Source organism: Panthera pardus, unplaced genomic scaffold (assembly GCF_024362965.1).
Source record: "Panthera pardus isolate Hobbes unplaced genomic scaffold, ASM2436296v1 HiC_scaffold_13, whole genome shotgun sequence".
Lineage (NCBI taxonomy): Eukaryota > Metazoa > Chordata > Mammalia > Carnivora > Felidae > Panthera > Panthera pardus.
In genome coordinates this window covers 148,728,572-148,745,305 of record NW_026526688.1, presented here as the reverse complement: position 1 = coordinate 148,745,305, position 16,734 = coordinate 148,728,572, and the positions used below count along the sequence as shown (strand labels likewise).

Sequence of the window (16,734 nt, the reverse complement as noted above, 5' to 3'; positions counted from 1 at the left end):
AGAAAAAAGTATTCTCATCAAAATCTCCTCTAATACAGATATTATCTTTGGGTGCAAGAGGAGTATAATATTGGTATAGCCGCATTCTTACTCTTCTATTATAGACACTTATGAGTCAACTGTCCAAGTTCTGTCTATATCCATTCTATCATGACTCCTTCAGACACCACAAAACAATAGGGGGATTTATTGCTATGGGGAAAAGAAACATTAAGGGAAAATACCATTATCCAGTCCAGGAATTATCAATTCCATGAACGGCACTCGTTTGTATATTGCGTTCTGCTTGCATTTCTCCACATCCCCATTATTATAGATCAAATCCAATATTTCACTGATCCAGGTTGTCCCTAAGGGGGAAAAAAATCAAACAACTTTACACTTTTCTGTCAAAAACAGTATAAGAGAGTCAATAGAGGTAGAGGAAACAGAAAGGTGCTCTTCATTCCCATTCCCTTTCTCTCTTCTCCCTTTTATAGGAGACAGCACCATCTACTTGAACATATGTATATGTATTGTGTATATGTGTGTGTGATGTGTGAGAGAGAGTAAATATGACTAAAATAATTATAAAGTAAGTCATGAAAAGTAAGTAAAACATGGATAATGCAAAAGACAGGAGGTAAGTTATGTAGCAAACCCTCCTGAGTGGAATGGAGAGGGAAGTGGCCAATTTCGATTTGTACGTTTCTTATTAATATCAAAAGATATTACTAGGCTTTGGGACTGAAGAATACTTGAGGTAAAAATGTTCAACATTTGGTGGAGGTGTGAAGAGAGGATACAAAGAGAACTTTGTGAATTGTGTCTGTGGTGACTAGTGTGCTACTCATAAATAGAAGACAATACATCTTCACTGAGCAGAGTAGATCGAGTCACTCAGATCTTTATGAGACTACAGATGGTCCCCTACTTATCATGGTTTGACTTATGATTTTTTTTTTTTTTTAGTTTATGATGGTGTGAAACTCAGAGGCATTCAGTAGAAACCCAACATTGAATTTAAAATTTTGATCTCCTGGTCTAGTGGTCAGCAATACGATGCTCTCAGATATCTACAGATACTGTCCAGATGCTGGACAGTGCAGCTTCAACTCCCAGTCTGAATGGGGGTAAAAAACAGATTCCCTTACAACCAGTCTGTACCTAGGCAACCATTCCATTTTTCACTTCCGGTACAGTACTCAATAGATTACATGAGAAATTCAGCACTTTATTACAAAGTAGGTCTTGTGTTGGATGATTTTGTCCAGTTGCGGGCTTTGTAAGTGTTCTGAGCACATTTTTTTTTATTTTATTTTATTTTATTTTATGGACAGAGAGAGACAGAGCATGAACTGGGGAGGGGCAGAGAGAGAGGGAGACACAGAATCGGAAACAGGCTCCAGGCTCCGAGCCATCAGCCCAGAGCCTGACGCGGGGCTCGAACTCACGGACCGCGAGATCGTGACCTGGCTGAAGTCGGACGCTTAACCGACTGCGCCACCCAAGCGCCCCTGTTCTGAGCACATTTAATGTAGGCTAGGGTAAGCTATGATGTTTAGTGGTTTAGGGGTTTAAAATACATTTTCAACTTATGATGCATTTATAGGAAGGTAAAATTATCACAAGTCTGTATGTAAGGATATTTAATCATCTAAAGCATTCAATGATCAGTTTCTTGAGGCTGTGCTAAAAAAGCAAATACGGAGCACCTGCGTAGCTCAGTCAGTTAAGCGTTGGATTCTTAATTTTGGCTCAGGTCATGATCTCATGGTTCATGAGATCAAGCACTGGATCAAGCTCTGCATTGACAGCCTGGAGCCTGCTTGAGATTCTCCCTCTCTCTCTCTCTCTCTCTCTCTCTCTCTCTGTCTCTCTTTGTCCCTCCCCTGCTCATGCACACATGCTCTCTCTTAAAATAAATACATTTTTTTAGAAAGTAAATATAAGTTTGGAGAAAAATATCTTCTTAACTGTTCTCATCCCTTTCCTCTTTACCAAATGTGCAATAAATGATAGTCTTTAAATTGAATAATCATGGTTAGAAACTAAAAATTACATTAAATGATCTATGCACTGCATAGACATTGGAAGTTTGACCTGCGCTGTAGCAGGATTCTCAGACAGAGAATCGTGACACCGAGGCATTTCTTTCCAGGAAGCAACTTTATTCGTGCCCGCATGGCTCAGTTGGGTTTGTACCCAAAGAACTGAGCCCCCAAATGCCACGTGGTGTAGTGTTTTGTATATTTTTTGCTTCTTTGTCTCCCATATATGGTAACACACTAACATACAGTCTGATGAAGTGATCTCATGCTACAAGGTTGTGAGCGATGTTGTCACCTACGTGTATAGTCAGGTTGTCTTCAGTTTTTTGTTTTTTTTTTTCTTTCTTTCCTTAGGTAGGGAACCCTACCACATTCCCCCCTTTGATGCTCAGATCCCTCTATTTTGGGTCAAAGAGCATCACCTTGGTTTAGAGGTTTATATTTCCGTAACATCATTACATGAGTGGCCGTCTTTTTTAAAATCGTGGCCTCAGTGAGACGGGAGACAGACTGTACAACCAGAGGAGTTAAGCAAGGTAGGAGTAAGCAACTTCCCAGAATTAAGACGATAATTTTTATGAGAGTTTTGAATCCCTGGAAGTTGAAAACCATCCTCCAAATAACTCCCTGGAATTTTAACTGTTCTGGGTCTGGATGGGGACATGAGCCATCCTTCTCATTTGATTTGTGATCTCCTCTATGACTTTTTCCTCCTTATCTGTCTGTAGGCAGCAGATGCTTAGGTCAAACTTTTTACAAACACCTCCCTCAGAAGCAAGCAGGTAATTTAAGTCCGAGCAATATTTGATAGATAACATTGCACATTTTGGTTTGCTGCTTGGCTAGTAAGTTAAGAGCTCTGGGAGTTTTACTGGTTATAATTTTTATAACTGCCTGTAGTCTGATTATGTGGTTTGGCATGTAAATGGGAGGGCAGTAGCCCCAGGACACATCCTCTCCCTAGTGGCACGGCCATAATAGTGGATTATTGCTTGGGAGGCATTTATTATATTTTTAATCGCCTATTTGTAAGGCACACCACTTCATTTGAGTCGCCCTGTCCCCATACACTTTGACCCCCAAATGTTTCCCTCTGGCAAGTGGGAGCAGGAAGAAAGATGGATGAATAGTTTCCAGCACATATGACCATGCCCAGATTGAGGGAAGTACTATATATAGGCTGTCCTTCCACATATCTAGTATAGTCCACCTGGGGCCCACCATTTGATGGCTGCATGACATTGTCCCAGGTCTCTCAGAGATAAGAGAAGTTAGACAAGGGGTGGGGATCTGGCTCAAGGTGATCTGGGGCCCCCCACTACTGGGTTTTTCAGGCAGTTGAGTTATAAAAGCTTTGGCCTAGGCATGTGAAGTATTGAACAGAGATGACGATGAACTTTTTCCCCACTAAGCAAGACAGTTTTTTTTTTCCCAATAATTGAGCTTTTGAAGAGCCAAACCCCGACAGTAGGACTGGGGTATTTTGTTTTACTCTAAGGTTTGTGGGGATCTACTTTTCTAGTCTCTTATGGCCATTGTTTTCCCATGTTGGTACCAAAAAAGTATCTTAAGCACAAAAGGAAGGTGAGTGCTAACAGAAACTCTCACCACATTTCCAGCCAGCCACACCAGACTCAGCTGATCCTACAGCACAGAGTAGAGCAAGAATCACAATAATAGTGAGAAAGCATGACAGTGCATCAGAGTAAGGAAACAGATATAGAAAATAAGGACAGTCTTTTGTTCCACTGGACTGTCAATTCCTCAAGCTTCTGCCATGTGTAGATTAGTCAGCTTCCAGAGTGCCTAAGCAGGGCTGCAGTCTCCCAGAGCCTCTGGAGTTGCAGATTGCTTCTTCTGTATGGTCAGCTTGCATGCCATTGATGGATCAGGAATGCACTCCCAGTTTCGAGATGCTGGCTTCACTCTGCTGCAGTGAATGCAGAGACCCACTTTGGCCACCTTTACTGCAGTAGGGGTGGACAAAATGACAGTGAACGGGACCCTCCAGGGAGCTTTTAGGGGGTGGACAGTTTATTTCTTTATCTATATTGCATCTCCCGGTTTAAAGGGGTGAGCGTCTGTGGTCAGATTCACAGGTAATCGCTCCCTGACCCAGTGGAGTAAGGTGGTTAGGGTACAGCCAAGGGCTCGCAACTGTTGCCTTAGATTGGGTTAGATTGTCTACCTCATTTAGATCCCTCTGTATGCACTGGATAATGGGGAGAGGGTGCCCATAAGGGATTTTATAAGGGGAAAACCCCATCTGGTTCTTCAGCCTCCCATTTGTAGCTGCAGTCTGCCTCCTGAACGTCCCTTATCTCTCCCTGCCTAATGTTAACCCTTTCCCTATTTATTTCTTCCCTGGAATAGGGCCTGTAACTGGTGTTAGAAAATAAGGATGATGACTGCTCTGGCTTCTTCAAGCTGATAAGGGATGGTTTAGGGGTTCAGCAGTTAGAGTCTACCCAAGGGTCAGTCGATTGGCCCACAGTATAGTTCTACAGGAAGGATGGCAGGCATGAGGTGGCATAAACATTAGTAGACATAACGAGAAAAACACGCAGTAAAGATTATACTGACCTACAAAATGACATCTTAAGATAATGTCCCCAGTTCCAAAACCTGTCAAACAATGTAGGAGAGACCCTGACTTTGTAAACAATTTATGTCAGGGAATATCTTATAACCCAGGTGATGGAAAAGCAGGAGCAGTAAGTGATCAATGGTGGATCTATTTCCAAGAGTTTGGTCCTAATTTACTCAAAATATTTTTTTAAAGCATCTAATGCTTGTGAGGTGTTATTTAGAGTTTTGCCACGTATAAGCAGACAGTTTGCTTTACTTTGAGGTGTAAAACTTTTCCAAGATCCAGAAGTTCTACTAGAGAAAGAGTCAAGGCCACCATTTACCATTATTAATTTACAAATGTTTAGGTAAGCCAAACCTGGGTATTATTTACAAAGCAGAATTTTTATTACTTTTTGTGCCTTTTTTCTCCTGCAGGGGAAGGCCTTTACCCAGTTAGTAAAAATATCAACCCTTACCAACAGATGTAGGAATTCCTTTGACCTTGGCAATGAGTGAAACCTAATTGTCAGTGTTTTGTGGATAGCCTCCAGTTCCTTGATTGCCTGGGAGAGCAAGTTTGTGGTTGAGAGGATTGTTTGTAAGACATACTTCACAGGCTGATACTACTTGGTAAACTGTCCTTTACAAATTTTTTCCAGCAAATATCCTTTGGGCCTTTTGATAAGTCCCTCCCTCACTGAAAGGCCTGGTGCTGTGTTTAGCTCTGTGAGCTGCCCTGCTCTGTTTGTAACCATTCCAAGGGCTGGAGACAGTGTCTATGATTCAGACCCCATTTTATTTTCTTGGGAGAGTCGGTAGGGTTGAGTCTCCTTTAATAATTGATATAGCATGCAACCTATTTTCCTGTCCCCTGGTGTCTATAGCCTACAATATCCAGTAATTCCCCAAAACTCACATAACTGTTTATGTGTTCTGAAGTTAGTACACTATAGTCTGTAGTTTAGTTATAAACTTCAGCAAGGGAGTTCCAAGCAAGGGAGTAAGGCTCTCTGGTATTATCAAGAAAGAATGAAAAAAAAATTAGTTTTCCCCATATGTATCCCAGAGGCTGAGAGAAAATTTTAGTTATGTTTTCTGGAGATGCCTCTAATCATCATGGTGCATTTGGATAGTGGGCCTGGAGTGGAAAGGAGGACAGAAGAGGTAGCTTTGGTGTCAAGAAGGAAATCGAGGGGCACCTGGGTGGCGCAGTCGGTTAAGCGTCCGACTTCAGCCAGGTCACGATCTCGCGGTCCGTGAGTTCGAGCCCTGCGTCGGGCTCTGGGCTGATGGCTCGGAGCCTGGAGCCTGTTTCCGATTCTGTGTCTCCCTCTCCCTCTGCCCCTCCCCCGTTCATGCTCTGTCTCTCTCTGTCCCCAAAATGAATTAAAAATGTTGAAAAAAAAAATTTAAAAAAAAAAAAAAAAAAGAAGGAAATCGACTAGTTTTCCTTCTATATTCAGAGTTACCCAACATTCTGGGTTTCTGATAGACAGTTGGTTTAGGGGAGCCACCATGAAGAGCCCCAGGCCCCATCAGTCCCTTCCAGGGACATTGGTTATGTGAGCCCTCATAGATAGAGGTCCCCGAGAGAATTCAGATCTCCAGTGATTGTCCCACATAAGGGGCATGGCTTATGGGGTTTTCGTTTTGATTGTCCCCTCTGAGGACATTCTCATTTTCAGTGCTCTGAACAGCCATATAAATGGCACTTGGTGCCAGGACCTCGGGAAGTTCAGTCTGACATAGTATGTAAGGCCACAACTAAGGCCTGGGATTGGTGTTTTCTGTTCTGTTTTGTTTTGTTTTAAGCCTCTTTTTCTGTTTTTTTATTCTCCTCTTGATCTTGGTTGTAATGTGCCCAATTGGCAGCTCATAAGAGCTCCTCCAGGGTGCCTTCCTGATCAACAGTCAGTTTCTGCAGTTTTCTCCGAATATCTGGGGCCAATCTAGTGACAAATTTGTCTTTTAGAAACGTCTCAGTCTCCGCGGTGTTAGAGCCTCCCTTAACCCTTCCAGGAAGGCCACCAGGGTTTTATTTTGTGTCTGTAAGATAGTGGCTAATTTATCATAATTTAAAGGTTTAACCTTAGACCTCCCAACCAAAAAAAAATTTTTTTTTAAGATTTTTTCTTCACAAACCTTTTACAACTGTCCTTTGCTTTTAGATTTTGACCTAAGCCCTTTTCTTTCCAAACCACCAGTCTCATTTAACAAAATTACTTTTTTTTTTACCTTCAACAAAAAATGTATTTTTATTCTTTATATATTTTTATACATCTATTCTTTTACATATAGAGTTGTCTTCCTTATTTTCATCAGCCTTAACTACATTTAGTAGAATTTTAACTCTTAGAAGCCTTATTCACCAGTGAAAACTAAGTAGTAACCAGTAATGCAGGCTGCCCCCCAGATGGTACAGAAACAGGAGGGGGATGTGGTGGGAAGGCAGAAGAGGTGAGGGGCTAGCAGAAGGCAGAAAAAGAAAATTCCTAGATTTAAATCTTGTCAGCTCAGACAAGGGAGCAGCCTCCAGGTTTCTTTTGTTTTCCACCAGTGGAATTAGGCAGTCAATGTCAGTACGAGAAGACAGGGAATTTCCCCAAAACAAAGGAGTTTTGGCAGCTGCCTGGGAATATTTCTTAAAGTCCCCGTTCTAAGTAGAATAACCAGAGACTGTTGGCTCTAATTATCATAGTCATTGACCCAGGAAACGAAGGAGACACAAGTCCCCATACATAGTCACATGGTGACTCCAACCTGCCGCCCCAGCACCCAAAGCCTTAGAGTTGGAGCTTCATTCCTCCTCCCTTGCGGAACTACTAGGGCAAGTCTGGGAGGTGATCAGGCTCCCTTTCTGCCTCTTAGGGGCCGGTCTGCCAAAATGAACCCCAGGTTCTTACCAGTCTGATGGGTAGAGTTCCCCCAACTGGTTCCTGGACCTCACGGGTTCGGTTGTGCTCACACGGGGTCCTCGCCCTGGAGCGCCCGGCTAGGTTAATCTCCTGTGGATCGAGGTGCTCGCTGATGCCAGGCGAGCTCACCTCTCCTGGCGCTCCAAGATTAGCATCCTGGGCAGCAAGGGAGGTGGAAATGCACCCTCTCCGAATCCCAGATGAGAGCCCCCAAGAAATGTAGCAGGGTTCTCGCACAGAGAGTCTTGACGCTGAGGCTTTTCTTTCCAGGAAGCAACTTTATTAGTGCCTGAATGGCTCAGTTGGGTTCTTACACGAAGAACAGCCCCCAAACGCCACGTGGGGTAGTTTTTTGTATATTTTTTACTTCTTTGTCTGCCATATATGGTAACACACTAACATGCAGTCTGATTAAGTGGTATCCTGTTACAAGGTCGGGAGGGATTCTTGTCATGTACTCCTATAGCCAGGTTGCCTTCAGGTTTTTTTGTTTTGTTTTTTCTTTCCTTAGGGAGGGGACCCTACCACAGCACAAGGATGCACCTTTGGGTTGGTTCCATAATTGAGAGTACTTTCGGCCTCCTTTTTAGTTCTTTCTTATAGACAATTCTTTCTGCTTCTTGTCCCTGAATCATGGGTATGAGACTATCTCTCTCATCCTTCTAACATAGACAATTACAGTGTTAAGAAAAATGTGAGTCAAATTAATACTATCCTTGAAAATTTTGTTGCCTGATCTGGGTTAGGCTTAAGCAAAGATTCATGGGGAAGAAGAGACCTGAATTCCAAAATATAACACATTTTATTTCCTGTCAATGGATGATTCAAACTGTGGCCATTGAGATCTGATGGAAAGTACCATTTTTGCTATGCTTAAAATTGGAAATGTTTATTTTCCATATATTTTTTTTAAAGCACATGATTTGCCTCATGTAAGGAATAAGTTAGCTCGGCTTCTCAAAATTTACAGGGAACTGATATATTAATAACATTAAGACACATTTTCAACAGCTTGTAAAGGGAAAAAAAATCAAAGACAAAACGTGACCACAGAGTATTCAATTACTTTACATGTAGCCAGCTAGCCACCTAGCTTTCACTACGTCAAAAGAAATCCAGCTTCAAAAAGCACTTTCACAAATGAAGCACTGTATAATGGTGCTTTCCAAAGATCATCCGAATGGTTTTCTGCTTGTGAATATATTTTTTTAAATAGCAAAAACAAAAGATCATGTACATTTTTAGTAATTGCCCTACCTTTTCTAAACTTGCGCCTCAACCAGGAAATGCAAAGTAGTTTTCGTTCCAAACAATTTGGGTCTGCTAAATTGCTTAGAGAGCAATGTAAGTAGTAAGAAGAAAGAAAAAACTAGCTTTTGCCAAAATAGGCTTGTTTTCTATTCCTACAAAGGTCTGTATTGTACATTTGTTTGTTTTCTGATAAGAGCTCCTTGTTCTCATGCAGTGTTTATAATTTTGGCATTAGAATCTCCAAAAACTCAGGTGTTTCCTCCCAGGCTTTTTTATATAGGCCTATGAAGTAATTTCAACATTTATAAAATAAAAAGAGAATTAGTAGTCAATGTAATTATTAAAACCTTCTCTTTCTCAATTCCTTTCAGAAATGAAGCAGAAAGGGGTGCCAGGGTGGCTCAGTCAGTTAAGCAACTAACTCTTGATTTGGGCTTAGGTCATGATCTCACAGTTTGTGGGTTCAAGCCCTGTGTCAGACTCTGTGCTGACATCAGCAAAGAGCCTGCTTGGGATTCTCTCTCTGCTCCTCCCTCACAAAAAAATAAATAGATAAAGTTATATAAAAAAAAAAAGAAATGGAGCAGAAATATAAAGGAAAGTTGACATTAGAGAATTTAGCAATTGGAACACTTGATTGATTATGGGCTCAAGTAAATTAAGTGGATAAAAGGCAATAAAAACTCATTCTCTGATATTTCTCTGTATATCTATCACTGGATGAATTGGAAGACTGTCATAAAAACATCTGGAGAAATAAAAATTAGTGATTCTTATTGAGTCATCTTAAGTTCTTTTTTCTGAGATCAGAGAAGGTCAGCAGCTTTTAACGCTGAGGTCAGCAGCTGTTTAACATTATAGCAAAACATTTCTAAATGTGTTTAAAATAATAATAAAGTGTTTAAAATAATAAAATATTTTACCAAATATGTTTAAAATACTACAATGAATAATATAAACATTAAAATGCATAGAAGGAATATAAATATGTAAATAATCTAATGTACCTAAATCATTCTAGATACGCAGTTTTCATCATTTTTGTTTGGATTTAAAAAGGAAAATAAGACAATGGCATTAATTTTCCCTCAGATTAGCCCCTACTCAGTGGCAGATCTTTTAGAATCGAAAGTGAGTTTTCTCTGATTTCAGACAAAACTGTCCCAGCAACTGCTGCTGTGTTCCCTTCACTAGTGATGAGATCAGTGGGCTTACACATACAGATCGATAACCAATCAGTGAGTACAAACAAATAAAAAGATCTTACCGGATTTGGGGTAGGTTGCGATCAGAAGGTCATCTGGTCTGGCCTCAAATGACTCCACCTGGGACCACTCCTCAGCAATGCTCCAGAAGAGGGGGACACCCTGAACATCCACTAACTCCCTCCTAAAGACATCCAGCTCCTTGTCCATTTTTCAGAAACTAGATTTTAAACAAAAAGGAGCATGTTAAGAAGTATTTGTTTTAATAGCGGTAATCAAAGTAAAATAAATTGATATTTGATTAAATAAATTAGTATTTCATTACTATAGATCCAGCAGCTTTAGATCGCATTACTGTGCCTTATGAATCAGTGGAAGAAACAAAGTATTATAAAAACTCATAGGTCTTACACTATGTATCTCATATGTGCTGTTTATACATTAAATACCATCAACATGTCCATTGGACAATTGAGGCCGAGATCTGTGGGATAGATAGTAAAAGTACTGGGCTTTGGAGTAAAGGGGGGAGAGTAACCACACCACCCACAGGACTCTGACCTGAACTGAAATCAAGAGTCCGATGCTTAATTGACTGAGCCACCCAGGCTGTAAACTAGAAACTGAAGAGTGGCCTTAGGTAGTACTTCCCTCCTTTAAATTACTAGATGAGACTGGCAAATGATTCCATCTAAATTATATTTAACAGACCACAAGAATGAAAGTATGTATAGAGGGAGGGCAGGGAAGAAGAAGGGAATGATAACAAAAGACTGGGTGAAAGAAACAAGCTTGGGGTAGGTGTAGCACTGGAGATACATCGCTCCAATGCACTTTGTAACACCAGTGACATCATGTATAGTTTTATATTCTCAGCATGGTTCTAATAAAAGTACTTTTATCTCTCTTTAGCTATCATATATAAGTGGAAGAGCTTGAAATATATCCTAAGCACTACTCTGAAACACATTGTTGTTTCCCCAATTTAGCATGAGCCTAAGGGGTTATTTTTCTTTGTTTAAAGTGCTAGAAAAACAGAGACTATGTAACAAGCGTGGGTTTATCAGGCTTCCTGAGCCCTCGGGCAGCTGCTGAACTTCTCTTCAAGAATTAAAATCAGAAGTCTCCGGACCCTGAGTCAAAGGATATAATTAAACCTGTTCCTTTTCTCATGTGCAATTTCTTATCTTTTTTTCCTTTTCAAATCCTCCTCACTCCACCCCTACCCTGCCTCATGCAAATACTTTTTATTTTAAAAGATTATAAAGTTATAGAGTACAAAGTCAATATATAAAACACTTTTGTGTTTCTATATGCTAACAAACTATCAAAAACAAATTAAGAAGACAATCCGTTTATAATTGCATCAAAAATAATAAAATATCTAGGAATAAATTTAACCGAAGAGTAAAAGAACTGTACACTGAAAACTATTAGACATTAATGAAATAAATTTAAGAAGACACAAATAAATGGAAAGATATTTTGTGTTCATGGATTGTAAAAGTTAATATTGTTAAAATGTCCATACTACCCAGAGTAATCCCAGCTATGTTCTCCACTCTGTCAAAGTGTAACAAAGGACAAAGTGTACAAGTTCTTGCTTGGCTAGCTACCAGGTTTTTGTTTGATTTCTAGAACAAAGTGTTATTATTTTGTTACTTGTTTTATTTTGATTTTCACTACCCTTGTACATACTAACATAAAGGACAATGTTGAGAGAGCAAAATTAATTAATTCAAAAGTATCAATTGGATATTATTGTTTAATATCTGGGACACACTGCACTGGAGAATCTAACTACTATAAAAACTTTCAGCTATCTTCATGGTGCTTCGAAGAGAGTGGGAAAGAAAGATACTGATCAAACAATCATACCAATAAATTGAAATTTTCGTTGATGGTAAGTGCTATGAAGCAGAGATATATTCCATAAATAGAGGGAAACTGACAGAATCAAGCTGCTTAGAAATGTTTCCCCTGAGAAAGGAGCAAGTGTTAATTTTGAGAAGAGAACTTTCCAACCAGGAAAGAGCACGTCGTGCAAAGACCCTAAAATGGGAGAGAGAAGGCTAGAGTGTTAATGAGGTTGGAGTGTGTAAATACTTTGCCAAATTATGTTGTAAGAAACTAGAGACTTCAGTATTTTTTCTGCGTGATTGTGTCTGGGATATAACTGCGTTTCTGTCTGTTCTCCACCAGAATAGGAGAATCCACTGAGCCACCATTATGCACAGAGTTAACAATAGTTCTGACCTAGTTTGAAAGGATGGTAATGTGTTAGTGGTTCTGAGATGTTCCTGAGCATCATGGGGGAGGAGTATATATTTAAATATTATTATTATTATTTTAAATGCTTATCTTTGAGAGAAAGAAAGAGAGTGAGAACTGGGGAGGGGGACAGAGGATCCAAAGTGGGCTCTGTGTTAAGAGTAAGTAAACATTATTATTTTTTTATTATTATTTTGCTTTTACCAAAAGTCTTAGGATTTATAAATACCCTAAAGTTCCAATACAATAGATAGTATTAAGTTGATTCTTGTGTTTGCTATACCTCAAAAGTAAATTTATGACAGCACTGGGTTATGATTTGATGGTATTGGTACTACTATATTTCCTGTCATTATTTGCAAATTTTTGTGGATATCTGCCCATGAAAAGAAAGAATAAGAAATGTAAAGTTTTAAAAGTTCATAGTTAGTCATTGTCCACCCTCCTCTGTTGCTAAATAACAAATTCTGATTTTTAAAAAAATAGTATCTGCTGGGAAGTACTGGGTACCTTTGGTACTATTTATAGTCAAGGGCCAGGGCAGAGAAAATGCTATGTGTTCACAATACTTTTACCTCTTTCCAAGCACAGAGAGTATTTTTTAGTCTCCCTTGAAGTTAGATTGGGAAGATGTGACTAAGTTTTGGTTACTGGGCTGTGGGTGACGTAAAACTTTTCCTTGACTCTCCAGTCCTTTCTTCCATGGCCAAGGAGCCTTTCTAGTCTGTGTGTTCAGATGCCTAGTCCTGCCATGATTGAGGTGACCTTCCCACCTTTCTTTAGACCATGACAGGAAAAAATAATTCTTCATTATGTTAAGCCATTGATATTTTAGTGTTGTGGGTTTTTGTTTTGTTTTGTTTTGTTATGGTTGTTGTTGTTTTCCTATAGTATTTTAGCAGGAATCTCATACAGAGAGTCATGACACCCAGGGTTTTCTTTCCAGGAAGCAACTTTATTCCTGCCGGCACCACTCAGTTGGGTTCCATACCCAAAGAACTGAGCCCAGAATGCTAGGTGGCATAGTTTTTTGTGTATTTTTTACTTTTTTGTCTCCCATATATGGTAACACACAAACTTGTAGTCTGATTAAGTGATCTCATGTTACAAGGTCGTGAGGGATGTTGTCAGGTAACAAGGTTGCCTTGAGGATTTTTTTTCCTTTCCTTAGGGAGGGGACCCTACCACAGTCCCCCCTTTGGTGCTCAGACCCCTCTATTTAGGGTCAAAGGGCATCATCTTGGTTTAGAGGTTTATATACACTGTCCTCCCACATATCTAGTATAGTCCCCCTGGGGCCTGCCATTTGATAGCTGTGTTGACATTGTCCCAGGTCTCTCAGAGATGAGAGAAGTTAGACAAAGGTTGGGGAATCTGGCTCAAGGTGATCTGGGATCTCCCACTATTGGGTTTTTCGGGCAGTTGATTTATAAAAGCTTTGGCTTAGGCATGTTAAGTATTGAACAGAGACAATGATGAACTTTTTCCCCACTAGGCAAGACAGTTTTTTTCCCCAATAATTGAGCTTTTAAGAAGCCAAACCCCGACAGTAGGACTGGGGTATTTTGTTTTACTCTAAGGTTTGTGGGGATCTACTTTTCTAGTCTCTTATGGCCATTGTTTTCCCATGTTGGTCCAACCAACAAAGTATCCTATCCACAAAAGGAAGGTGAGTGTTCACGGAAATCTCTCATCACATTTTTAGCCAGGCCGGGTCAGCCTCTGCTGATCCTATGGCAAAGAACAGAGCAAGAATCATAATAAAGAAACTAGGTGTGACAGTGCATCACAGTAAGGAAACATATAGAAAATAAGGACAGTCTTTTGTTCCACTGGACTGTCAATTCCTCAAGCTTCTGCCATGTGTAGATTAGTCAGCTTCCAGAGTGACTAAAGCAGGGCTGCAGTCTCCCAGAGCCTCTGGAGTTGCAGATTGCTTCTTCTGTATGGTCAGCTTGCATGGCATTGATGGATCAGGAATGCACTCCCAGTTTCGAGATGCTGGCTTCACTCTGCTGTAGTGAATGCAGAGACCCACTTTGCCTACCTTACTGCAGTAAGGGTGGACAAAATGACAGTGAACGGGACCCTCCAGGGAGCTTTTAGGGGGTGGACAGTTTATTTCTTTATCTATATTGCATCTCCCGGTTTAAAGGGGTGAGCGTCTGTGGTCAGATTCACAGGTAATCGCTCCCTGACCCAGTGGAGTAAGGTGGTTAGGGTACAGCCAAGGGCTCCCAACTGTTGCCTTAGATTGGGTTAGATTGTCTACCTCATTTAGATCCCTCCGTATGCACTGGATAATGGGGAGAGGGTGCCTATAAGGGATTTTATAAGGGGAAAACCCCATCTGGTTCTTCGCCTCCCATTTGTAGCTGCAGTCTGCCTCCTGAACGTCCCTTATCTCTCCCTGCCTAATGTTAACCCTTTCCCTATTTATTTCTTCCCTGGAATAGGGCCTGTAACTGCTGTTAGAAAATAGGGATGATGACTGCTCTGGCTTCTTCAAGCTGATAAGGGATGGTGTAGGGGTTCAGCAGTTAGAGTCTACTCAAGGGTCGGTTGAGTGGCCCACAGCATGGTTTTACAGGAAGGCTGACAGGCATGAGGTGGCAAAAACATTAGTAGACATAACGAGAAAAACACACAGTAAAGATTATACTGACCTACAAAATGGCATCTTAAGATAATGTCCCCAGTTCCCACACCTGTCAAATAATCTAGGAGAGACCCTGACTTTGTAAACAACATATGACAGGGAATCAATCTCTTAACCCAGGTGATGGAGAAGTGGTGGCAGTAAGTAATCAATGGTGGCTCTATTTCTAAGAGTTTGGCCCTAACTTAATTTAAAAAAATTTAAGGCATCTAATGCTTATCAGGTGTTATTAAGAGTTTTGCTGAGTATAAGCAGACAGTCTGCTTTATTTTGATGTGTAAAACTTCTTTAAAACCCAGGAGTTCTACTAGAGAAAGAGTCAAGGCAGCCATTTACCATTATTAATTTGTAAATTTTTAGATAAGCTAAACCTGGGTATTATTTTATAAAGCAGAATTTTTATTACTTTATGTGCCTTTTCTGTCTTGTAGGGGAAGGCCTTTACCCAGTTAGTAAAAACATTAACCCGCACAAACAGATGTTGGAATTTTTTTTTTTTTTTTTTTTTTTTTACTTTGGCAGATGAGTGAAACCTAATTGTTAGTCTTTACTGGATAGTCTCCAGTTCCTTGATTTTCTGGGAAAGCAAGTTTGTGGTTGAGAGTTTGTTTTTAAGACATACTTTACAGCCTGATAGTACTTGCAGAACTGTCCTTGACAATTTTTCTTTTCGTAAACATTCTTTGGGCCATTTGATAAGTTTTGTCCCTCCCGAAATGAAAGTCCTGATGCTGTGTTTTAATAATCTTTCAGCTCTGTGAGCTTGGTAATAGTAATTGCCCTGCTCTGTTTGTAACCACTCCAAGGGCTGGAGACAGTGTCTGGAAGTCAGACCCCAGTTTATTTTTGTGGGGGAGACTAGTAGGATTGAGTCCCCTTTAATAACTGATATAGCAGGAAACCATTTTTTTGAACCCTGGGATCTACAGCCTACAATATCCAGTAATTTTCAAAAATTCACATAATTGTTTATCTGTCCTGGAGTTAGTAGCACATAGTCTATGATTTAGTTATAATGTCCCTTTCTAGCAAGGGAGTGAGGCTCTCTGGCATTATCAGTAAAGAATGAGAAAAAATTAGGTTTCCCCATATACATCCCAGGGGTGAGAGAAAAATTTAGTTAGAAGTTTTTCAAAGATGCCTCTAATTATCATGCTGCCTTTGGATAGCTGGCCTGGAGTGGAAAGGAGGACAGAAGAGGCAGCTTTGGTGTCAGGAAGGAAATCAATCAGTTTTCCTTCTATATTCAGAGTTACCCAATGTTCTGGGTTTCTGATAGACAGTTGGTTTAGGGGAGCCACCGTGAAGAGCTCCAGGAACTGGTTAGTTCATTCCAGGGACATTGGTTATCTGAGCCCTCATAGATAGAGGTCCCTGAGGGCACTCAGATCTCCAGTGATTGTTTCCATACAAGGGGCATGGCTTATGGGGTTTTCATTTTGGTTGTCCCCTCTGAGGATGTTCCCATTTTAGTGTTCTGAAAGGCCGTATAAACGGCACTTGGTGCCAGGACCTCGGGAAGTTCAGTCTGACATAGTATGTAAGGCCACAACTAAGGCTTCATATTTCTTTTCTTTTCTTTTTTTTTTAAAGTTTCCTTTTCTGTTTTGTTTGTAATATGCCCAATTGGCAGCTCATAAGAGCTCCTTCAGGGTCCCTTCAAGGCCAACAGCTAATTTTTGCATTTTCTCGGAATATCTAGGGCTGATTGAGTGACAAATTTGTCCTTTAAAATCATCTCAGCCTTAGGGGTGTCGGGGGGATTCCCATATATTTAATGAGAGTCTCCCTCAACCTCTGTAGGAAGGCCATTGGTCTTCCCATTTTATGTT

At 40.4% G+C, this 16,734-nt stretch overlaps 1 protein-coding gene across 4 annotated transcripts in view; it reads right to left on the bottom strand.

Annotated features, from left to right (window-relative positions):
* Positions 1–16,734, bottom strand: part of LOC109278146 (sulfotransferase 1 family member D1-like) — a 52,345-nt gene that overhangs the window by 20,196 nt on the left and 15,415 nt on the right. For 3 of the 4 annotated variants that reach the window (XM_019468208.2, XM_019468200.2, XM_019468190.2), the window contains exons 2-3: positions 10,035–10,192; positions 225–350 (exon numbers count right to left, since the gene is read on the bottom strand). In XM_019468208.2, coding sequence (XP_019323753.1) covers positions 225–350; positions 10,035–10,182 — 274 coding nt within the window. In that variant the 5' untranslated portion in view covers positions 10,183–10,192. Of the gene's footprint in view, positions 1–224; positions 351–10,034; positions 10,193–10,297; positions 10,322–16,734 lie in introns of those variants that run through there. The other variant, XM_019468226.2, reaches the window with a different exon arrangement.